The following is a 10,660-nucleotide window of genomic DNA, read 5'->3' as shown; positions in this document are numbered from 1 at the left end:
ATGTTAATTCGTCTTTTGTTCCCTCAAGAGATGTGAGCCTAATGGAATTTTGAGGGAAGTTGTTAGTCTGAGCTCTTCACATGTGCAGACTGTGCTCTGCTCACGATGATGTCACAGAATGCTTGGATGGGAAGGCCCTGAGAGGTCACCTTCAGGCCCAGCTCCTCTTTAACCAACATGAAAATCTGATCAGGAGGCTCGTTAATCAGAATCCTATTGGCACAAACTGTTCAAGGATATTTAAATAAACATGAAAATGTCTAGGTTCAATCCGTTCCTCTCACTCTCCCACATCTAACCTCTAGTTCTGGTGATCACTCAACTCAGAAAGACAAAGCACTAAAAGCCTCGGAGGCAGGAAAAAACCAAATTCTGTTCTCTCTAAGCTGCACTATGAAAGCAGGAACGGAGATTCATATCTGAGGAAGTTTTCTAACCAGGTGAAGACCCGATCACCTAGAGAACTCAGTGAGTCAGAAAATAAATTTGGGACCTAGCATGTGCTTTCCCTACAGTTGGAGCTCAGAGAATGTGTGTTTATTCCCATGAAAATGACGGTTGCAACACAGGGGCCTCCTCAGCTGCAGGTATATTTTCTGTGCTCTCTCAGTCCTGTCTGCCTCGCGCTTCCTCACTGCTTTTCTTCACTTTTTTTGCTGGAAAAGGGATCTAGGGTGACAGGAAATGTGGTGACTCATCTGACATCAGGTCGAGTCCTTTTCATTTGACCTTTGTGTCCGCCTCAGACTCTGATACTGGGAACAATCGTGCTGTGTCTTGTGCAGTTTTTATTTCACAGAAGACACACGTGGATGGCAGCAGCTTCTGAAGACTAAAGGTCTCACGCCTGCGGCTGTCAGAGCTCTGCTTCCCATCAGAGTGCGCCCTCATGATGCTGCCACGTGAGGGCCGTGGAGTCCTTGGCTTGGGCTTGTGTCTGGCTGTGTATATTCACACCTTTCTTTGAAGGTAGGTTTTAATTCTGCTTTGTCTCCTATTCCCTTTTTAGCTCCGTGTATTTACTCTCTGTTCTAGTCGAGCTTGAATGAGCAGATACGAAATCTTCTAAGGGTAAATACATAAAGTGTCTGCTTAGGAACCACCGCCACTACAACTGCTAATTAATCTATTTTTTATTAGTGAGGTTTGACATATAAGAAGATTTGGGGGGTACGGGGTAGGGGAGTAGGACAATGAAACATACTGTAAACCTTATTTTATTTTATTTTCCTAATAAATATGGTTTCCCAAGTCAAATATAATAGTAAGAATGATGCAGTTTTCTATCCTCTCACCTATGGATGTATTCAACTTATTTATTTTTGGTTTTAAATTTAATATTTTTTTCAAAACTGTGGTTTATTTGCTAGCCGATACTATTTCTCAGCCTATGAACTTCTCCATTTGAATGAAGTAATCATCTTTGTTTCAGGAAACATGTCATATTAGCATGCTGAAGGGTGTCCTGAGAATAAGCTTATTCATTTTAAAAGTTAAGACTTAGAAACAAATTAACTGCTGCTCTGCCGAACAGAATCACATTTCCATGTGCTGTTAGGTTTGCAGGGGACTCGCTTCTCAAGACTGGTGGAGGGTTTATCTAAAATGTCTCCGGGGGGGATGGGGAAGGAGGAGGATTTTTTAAATTGTCTACTTTATGGATAAATATTTTTATCATTATTAATATGATGGCAAGAATGATGTTTTACATTTTTCTTTCCTGAAAAAATCCCAGTGTTTCCAAATGCACTTGTCAAGCAGCTCTTCATTTATCAGTTATCCTTCCATCCACTTTTGCCTAATGAGCTTCTCGATCCCTTTAATTTTTTTTTTTTCTTTCAAGCTATAAATCCCTTGAGAAAACCATGGAATAATATTTCAGGTGTCCAGTTTGAATTCTCTAAGGGAAAACGTGGAGTCGGTATTAATAAAATGCACCGTGTCAAACGAAGGCAAGCAACTGAAACCACTGCCTGGAATTTAATGACTAAGTTTTAAGTAAATTTGCCTTAGATACCTTGCATTCTCACTTATCTCCGAATGACTGCATTTCAACACTGCTTTTAAGACAAGTGTGGCTTGGAAGACCTCGGGGAAGGGGCTGGGCGTTTGGCTCGCTCGGTGCACGCTCCGCAGCTCAGCCGCCACCGTCAGCTGCAGGTGGATCCGGGGCTGAGGTCGGGCGGGGCAGGACCTGCCTTCGTCATCCGAAAGCTTCCAGTTCCAGCGCTAGGATCGGAAGACACACTCAGGGACGTAAACACGAAACTGCGAGCCCCGGTCCACCCCGCTACCCTTTGGGTGACTCGGACTTTAAAAGGTGCTCTCCTCACGCTGCCTTCTCTGCTGTCGCGCTCGGCCCGCGACGCAGGCGGCGCCGTCCCCGTGGCTGCGGCGGGTGGCGCGGGCCGGGCCGGGCCGGGCCGGGGAGACGCTTCCGCAGGCTGCTTTCGCGTTCCGACCGGCTCATCAGGCCCGCGGAAAACGTCTCCGGTCCCGTCACGGTGCGGCTCGAAGCGGCCGTCACACGGCTGGGGCTGGCCGTCGCCTTTGTCGTCTTCCTGCGAGGAAGTGCAGGGCAGTCAGGTGACTTTGCCAAGGTCACAATGACAAGATGGTGAAGCTGAGATTTAAATCAGGCCCGTTCAACTCCAAGCTCACGCTCTGTTTACTCCACATACAGAGAACTGCTTTAAGTCATTTAAAAAACACATTATAAAAATCAATCATATTCGGTTCCATCCGGCCCAGAAGAAAGCAGAGGCCGGGAATCGGGCGACGTTATTTTCATTGTTAGGCAACTAGTCCGTCAAGAGCAGGTGGGAGGAAACCGGTGGAAAAGAAAGAACTAACTTTGCCCGTAACTCCACCCTGACCCACCCCTTTGTGGGGAGCATAAGGGAAGAAAGACCCCTCAGTCTAACCTCAGGGCTGCCAGGGACTTTCCAGATGGACAGACATGCTCAGAAGGGACAACTGAAGCCCTTAAGTGACCTTGGAACATGCTAATGCTCCTTAGGTGCTTATACCTATGCAAGCCATAAATATGTATCAGTATAACAGACTGAGTTATGGATGGGGCATGAGCATTAGAAAAGAGATTATATAACCCCAGATGTCAATCAAAGGCGTCAATCAAGCTTACAAACGAATGTGCAAAATTAGTGGAATAAAACAGCTATGAACGTACACGTGGCATTCACCACTTCAGGGGATGGCACTTCTCTCTTGAAGTGTCCCTTCCTGTACTCACTAAAGCTTTGCTATCGCTGTTGATTTGGGCTTCTGATTCTTCATTGAGCTAAAAACGAACCGAGTCCAACACGACTTTTGTCCCCGGTGACATAATTCTTTATGACCGTGTTAAAGGGCAAGGAGGACTAGAGACCAGAGTTCATTGCTGTGAACAATCTTCTCTCCCTCGTTGCTGGGCAGGAGGCCGGAGGTGGAGAGGGGCTCCAGGCTCCGTGCTCAGCAGGGGAGGGCAGGGCCCAAGGTTCGAGGCTCAAGGCTCAGACGGAATCCCGGGAACAGGCGGGCTCAGGAAGCGAGGGAAGTCTGAAGCATGTCCAGAGAGGGGCACTGGAGGCTCCTGAGGCTGCGGCACACAGCGACAGAGATCCCCTGCTCCACGCCAGCCCCAGCCCCGTCCTCCCAGCCTTGTCCAGTGGGCAAAGCGGGGGTGGCCTCTCCAGGTGCACTTAAGGAAACAACTGCAGCTGTGAAGTCAGGACCCGCTGCATTTCTCCAGTCCCTGCTTCCCGGTGCAGGAGGCTGGCCCTGGCTGAAACTGTGTGTACCTATTGGTAGGTACTGGTTTTGTAGACAAGCCGGATGTCTCCTCTCACCTAGATGGCCCCACTCATTTCTTTTAAAACTATTTATTTACTGCCTGTTCTGATCCCCATCCCACCCGCAGTAGCTTAGTACCGGTTACTGGTCTTGTGCTGGGCTGGAAGCCACACTCACTATGGACTGGGCTGTTGTGAACGGAAAACTGAGATGAGTGTCATCTGAAGTCTGTGAGCGCCACCTCACTAGGCAGCGTTCCTGCAAATCCCTCCTTGATGCCCTCTTTCAGGACATTGTTCTGAAGATGGTGGCCAGGGGACTGTGAATGCAGACTTTGACACTTACATTTGGCTACCAGTATCAGAGATGAAAGATGACACAGCCTAAATAAAATGAGTTCATTTCTTTCTTTTAACAGAAACCTAAAAGTTAAGGAAGTTAAGACCAGGTGGCCTCGTGGTGCTAGCAGGTGCACAGCCATGTTCAGGTGCCCAGGTCACACACTGCACAACTCCAGGGGCAGTCACTTACAATGCACCATGATGCTAAAAGCATTCACTAGACATGGCAGCAGTGACCGAGGTTCTGTCTTTCTCTTTTACCGTCCTTTGACCATGGTTTCTTCCCTCAGTGCTGCCTCATGGTCCACGATAATTGCTGTATCTCCATTCATCACATTCACGTTCTTGGCAAGAAGCAAGTAGAAGGGAGAAAAGGGCAAAAGAGGAACTTAGCAGACGTCTGTGACTTCCTTAAGGAGTTTTCACAGGAGTCCTGCTGACAACTTCTGTTTTCTATCTCATTAAGCTGCAAGAGCGATTTGGGAAATGCAGTTTTTTTAAATTGAGGTTTTATTTATTGAAATAAGTATAGGTTCACAGCAGTTGTAAGAAATAATAGAGAGATTCCTTGAAGAGTTTGCCCAGTTTTCTCCACTAATCTGTCCTCCATTTCTAAAATGTTGTCATTTCAACAATGTTATGTATAAATGGATTCATATAGTATGTAAACTTGTGGGACTGAGTTTCTCATTTAGAGTAATTCCGTAGAGATTCATCCAGGTTGTTGAGTGTATCAATAGTTTGTTTCTTCTTGTTGCTGGTACACTATTTATGTACTACAGTTCCACGGTACACTATTTATGTACTACAGTTTGTTTAACTGTTTACTTGTTTAAGAATATCTGGGCTTACTTCAGTATTTGTTCTATTAACAAGTAAAGCTGCTATGAATATTGGTATACCGGCTTTTTGTATAAACATAAATCGTCGCATCCCTGGGATGAATGCCCAGGAGTGCAGTTGCTGGGTCTCAGGGTAGTTGTCAGGTGAGTTCTGGGAGGGCTCTGTGATGCAGTTCAGCTGCTGCCAAGTCATCACTCCCTTCTGGAAGGTCACTGGGCACCTCCGCTGCTGTCCAAGCCCCAGCCTGGCCCAGAGCCCCAGAGAGCTCTACATGGAAGTGTGTTTGCTGCCATGAAAAATGACCATGGCTGCAGGTGTTCTGGGTGGCTGATACTTCAGAGTAGGCGAATGTCCACAGTCCCTCTCACAGGGATCCAGGATAAAGCCTCTATGCGGTGTTTTGATGGCCTGGCATACCTGAAATGACACACTTCAAGCCTTGTAAAATGTGCCTGTCTGGCATCTCGGACCGGAGTCTCTGCACCTATTGCTTCTGCTCCAGGAACAGGTCCACGTGAAATCATGACACAATGCTCTAATGCAGCTGGAGCATCAACCAGCTTATTTTCCAAAGAAGGAGGTAGGGGGTGATGGTCCCAGGAAGGTGGGATGGTCCCAGGAAGGTGGGTCCCAGGCCTCGTCCAGCTGGGCTGTCTAATAGCAGTTCCCATGTCCAATGGTGTGGTCTGGAATTAGATGGAGACTACAACTTGTCACACCAGGTCCTGATCCATAAATTTGGCTGACACCTCATGGGTGTCCATATCTCTGTGGACCAGGTCCATACAAGAAGGAGCTTTACCAGCCTGGAGCAGTGTGGCTGGGGAGACAGGATTATTGCCAAGACAGTGCTGCCAACTGGTTTCAACTCTGAATACATACAGCATACTAGCTCAGAGAGAATGCAGGCTTTGGAAGGTGATTCTGAGACCTTCCTGGCAGCTAGACTGCAGAGCCAGTCCATTCCTGACTGACAGCTAGCAGATTTACTGACAGGGCCATTGCAGGTTGCAAGGTGATTGTCTCATGACCAGAAGGCACTGACCTCAGGCTTGGATAACTGTACAACCCAGAACTGCTTGGCAAGTGGGCAAGTATGGCCCATTTCTGTGCTTCCTGGGACCAAAAGGAAACCATGAATGTAACACCTTTTGCTGGCCTTTTTAAGCCCTGAGGCTTGCCATGGCTTGACACAAACCCAGTTGAAGAAGGATGCTTGGCAAGGTCTCCATTCAGAGTCTTCCAGGAGAGGCAGCAGTGGAGGAGAGAGCCGCAGAGCAGCTCGATGAACCAGGGTGGGCTGGGTCTGAGCCCACCCATGGTGCCTACAGCTGCAGCTGGGCTTACTCTGGAGGGTGCTATGGTGTGTTGGGAAGCAAGGTTGGCTGAGTAGGTTTTGAGAATCCATTACTGGCCACTAGAGGCCTATCAACACCTCCGAGCTGTTATGTTGTAAGCTGTTGTGTTGAAGGTTCCAGGTATGTCTTTGGTAGCTTTCCCACTGAGAGGAGGTAGCTGCTTAGGAACTCATTTTATCTGGGATATCAGCCTGGAATTCTTTTCCACCAGATGGCCCCTGACTTACTTTAGGCCAGTTAGGTATCTGCTGAAACATTATCTCCTCAAAGAAGCTTTCTTTGACCATCTTGTCTGAAATAGATGTGTGCGTGTGCATGCGTGTGTGCATGTGTACATATGCGTGCGTGTGTGTGTACACACATATACTACTCCAACCCTCTTTATTTTTCTTCATAGAAGTTACCACTATCTTACATTATATATTAATTTTTAATTTTATGTCTCTCCAACTAACAAGTAAGACACATGAAGGCAGGTACCTTTTCATCCTGTTCCTACTATATTCCCAGTATTTATGGAGCACATAGTGACAACTCAGTAACTATTTGTGCAATGCATGATTGAGGTAGTGTCTCATGTGCACGTCCAGAAGGCATAGCAGATAAGTAGCAGATTCCATTGGGAAAACTTGGTGAGCTGTGGCTGACATTTTAAGGTAAGGTCCTGGAGCAAATGGACTCAGGACTCAGAGCCTAGAGTCCCGAGGCACAGCTGAGGAAGGGAGGTTTTTAGAATATGGGCAAAAACAATGAGCCAGGGTGGGGTACCCATCACCATCTCAGTATTTCTCCTCTCTCTTTCCCTCTCTCTCCTCTCTTCCTTCTTTCCTTTCATGGAATCAGAAACTTATAAGCTGCAGTGCTCAGAAAGGATTCACCGAAGAGGTGAGACAGATCAGCTTTGAAAGACAGTTTAAAGCCTAGTTTCCTTTTGAAGTCAACAGGGGTGGGACGAGAAGTGGAAACACTGCATTCGGGTTGCATACTAAATGCTTGGATCAAAAGAATTTTGTATATATTGCCTTTTCAGTCTTCTTGTTTTCTTCCATTAGCAAACGTAACACATATTTGGCTCTTTTTAATTATAATTCTTGCTCTAAGACCCACCTCTATTAGCAAGTACATTTGAGGCTAAGAAATTACTTCTTCTTCCCAGGATGAAGTAAACCAGATCATGGAAACCGATCTGTGGCTGCGTCACGTATGTGTCTGTATCACGTGTCCCTCTCTTTGAACTGTGTTACTCATGTGTCAGCTTAACAAATTCGAATGGATAACCCCCCCTAGTATTACCTCTGTCCCTCTCCAGCTTGTGATAGAATATAAAATGTTATCCACTCTGTCATCTCCAAAGCCTAAAGCTCAGCCCTGGTAACGGCCAACTTGACGCGAGTACCGCTGTGCAGAAGCCTGTGGCCCGGCCTGTCGTGTCTAGCATCCTCTGTCCTGGTGGCTGCTCTCGAGACTCCCACCTTCACCTGTAACTCTCCGAACCCTGCTGCTCAGGCCTAGAGACGTGGGTAGCAGAGTTCAAGAGCATGGGAGTTAGATTCCCACCAGCTGGTTTTTATCAGTTATGCTATCTCTTTCTTCCTTATAAAAGTCTTAATGTTTTACACAGATTTTGTAACAAAGTCATCATCATGCACTTGAACTCTCTGTTTTGTTGTTTTTTGGTGGCTGGCCGGTATGGGGATCCAAACCCTTGACACCGAGTTCTAATCAACTGAGCTAACTGGCCAGCCCAGAACTATTTTTTTAATATTAGAAATGGGTTGAGTATAGTCTATGGAACATAGAAGCCGAGCTGATAAGCTTGGCCAATTAACAATAATCAATAGATAATTACCTAATTAAATATTTGCCTAAACCAGCTCAGCTATTTAGCTCCCTGTTCCGCATGGACATAATTTCCCAACTTTTGATAGAAACCAATGTACTTTTCTTTAGGTAAGATTTTATTTATTTATTTTTTAAAAAGCAACCACTGAACCAACATAAAGTTAACATTGGAAGAAAGTTATTAAGAAATTGTTTAAACTTATTTCTTTTTCTTTTAGATCTGGAATGATTATAAATTGCGTTGGGATCCAACAGAATACGATGGCACTGAGACTCTCCGTGTTCCCGTGGACAAGACTTGGAAGCCTGACGTTGTTCTCTATAACAAGTATGGGTGTCTGACAGCCACAGTCCCTCTCCAGAGTTGCCCGTGGTGCGTGCAGAGGGAGTGTTACTCACGTTGTCTGATTTACTTTGCAGTGCTGTGGGCGACTTCCACGCACAAGGCAAAACAAAAGCTCTTCTTCAGTATGAGGGCCTGGTAACCTGGACTCCACCAGCTGTTTGTAAGAGTTCCTGTCCTACGGATATCACCTTTTCCCCTTTTGATCATCAAAATTGTTCCCTAAAATTTGGCTCCTGGACATGTGACAAAGCTGAAATTGATCTTCTAATCATTGGATCTAAAGTAGATATGAATGATTTTTGGGAAAACAGTGAATGGGAAATTGTTGATGCTTCAGGCTACAAGCATGACATAAAATACAACTGTTGTGAAGAGATATACACAGATATAACCTATTCTTTTTACATTAGAAGGTTACCAATGTTTTACCATCAATCTGATCATCTCTTCTCTTTTTATCTCATTTCTGACTGTGTTGGTTTTTTACCTTCCTTCGGACTGTGGTGAGAAAGTGACACTTTGCATTTCAGTTCTGCTTTCTCTAACTGTGTTTTTGCTGGTAATCACAGAAACCATCCTGTCCACGTCTCTTGTGGTCCCACTGGTGGGGGAGCACCTACTGTTCACCATGGCCTTTGTCACCCTGTCTATTGTGGCGACTGTGTTGGTGCTAAACATGCACTATCGCACCCCAGCAACATACACCATGTCCAAGTGGGTGAGGACGGTCTTCCTCCAGCTGTTACCCCGGGTCCTACTGATGAGGAGGCCTCTAGACAAGATGAGAGAAACAGGTTCTGATAAAATCCCCAGATGCATTTCCAGCAGGCCTGACAAAGTCAAATTTACTGATCATGAAGAACCCAAACTTCTTAAAGAAAGCTGCCACTGTCATCAATCAAGTGAGTTTGCCCCTAGCAAGGGAAGATTAAGCTACCAGCCCTTACAGTGGATGACCGACAAGCCCGAGCGCTCACCTGAAGTCGAAGATGTGATTAGCAGCGTTCGGTTCATAGCAGAAAACATAAAAAACCACAAGGAAACAAGGGAGGTAAACGCACGCCTCCTCCAGCCCTTCCAGCTTGCGTGCTAGGCAGGCTGCAGGCACTTGAGAGGCAGAGCCCTGTCTGCAGTGTTCTGTGTAGGAGGGTTGGGCAGCCGCACTCTGGGACCCAGCCCTGTTGTACAGTTATGGGGGGACTAGCGGGGTCAGACCTCGGGGTAGGGTGGGTAAGGTGTAGCCCCAGAGCAAATCTCCACCTCCAGAAATGTTAACCGAGTCAAATCTGGTTAAAAGAAACGTTCAGGGCAGCCTGAAGCCCAGAGCCCCGACACAGGAAAGTGGCAAATAGAAGGGGCAAAGGGCAAAGCTGCCCCCAGAGGGGAGGGAGAGCCGAGTGCAGCACAGCTTGCAGCCTGAGAGGGGTGGGAGCAGGTGAGGACAGCGCTCCAGCAGCTCCCCTCCACCTATCCGACTCGAGAGGGACTCAGATGCTGAGTGAGTGAGCCTCAGCGATATTTTCAGCTGCCCAGAGTCTCACTAAAGCAGCGTGGACGCCTCTCCTCCTCCAAAGAGAGAGCTGGAGAAAACCATGCCAGTTTCCCATTCCATGAGGGTGCCAGCTGAGGGCACGGGAACTCGTGCCAGGTGTCTGGGTCTGACCTCATGCCGCAGCAGCTGGCACCCGAGTCTCCTGGTGAAAGGATATTGTGAGAGCAAAGTCACCTGTCTGTGCAGCAGAAGATGCTGCGAGTGTCTCCCACGCAGGCAAGGCGGACCGGGGTGCCTCACGGGACAAAAAAGCCCTGAAAGCTTCACCTTCATGGTGACATTTTTTTTTATTATTGAAACATAGTTGGTTGTATGTATCTGTGGGGTACCGCGTTGAATATCAATACCTATGTGCAATATGTGATACTCAAATTGGGATCACTAGTATATTCAACATTACACAACGTAATCATTTTTGGTGGCCCTTTACTGATTGCTCAGTAACCCCCCCCCCCACTTTCCCACCTGTGGTAACCTCAGTTCTGTTCTCTCCTTTTGAAAATTCAACTTGGCATTGTGATTGTTATACCTTTCTTTTTCTTTCTTTTTAATTTTACTTGTTTATTTATTTAGCTCTCACTTATGA

At 46.6% G+C, this 10,660-nt stretch overlaps 1 protein-coding gene across 1 annotated transcript; it reads left to right on the top strand.

The window, feature by feature from the left end:
* The first annotated feature begins 892 nt into the window (after positions 1-892).
* Positions 893-9,615, top strand: CHRNA6 (cholinergic receptor nicotinic alpha 6 subunit). The gene is given in 7 exon segments (XM_063080078.1): positions 893-936; positions 938-973; positions 2,432-2,543; positions 7,491-7,535; positions 8,395-8,504; positions 8,597-8,950; positions 8,952-9,615. Coding segments are annotated over 7 exon segments (1,365 nt in total).
* Positions 9,616-10,660: the final 1,045 nt, after the last annotated feature.

This window comes from Cynocephalus volans, chromosome 15, assembly GCF_027409185.1.
Source record: "Cynocephalus volans isolate mCynVol1 chromosome 15, mCynVol1.pri, whole genome shotgun sequence".
Lineage (NCBI taxonomy): Eukaryota > Metazoa > Chordata > Mammalia > Dermoptera > Cynocephalidae > Cynocephalus > Cynocephalus volans.
Note: the sequence above shows the minus strand (reverse complement) of the source record. Positions and strands in the feature narration are given on the sequence as shown.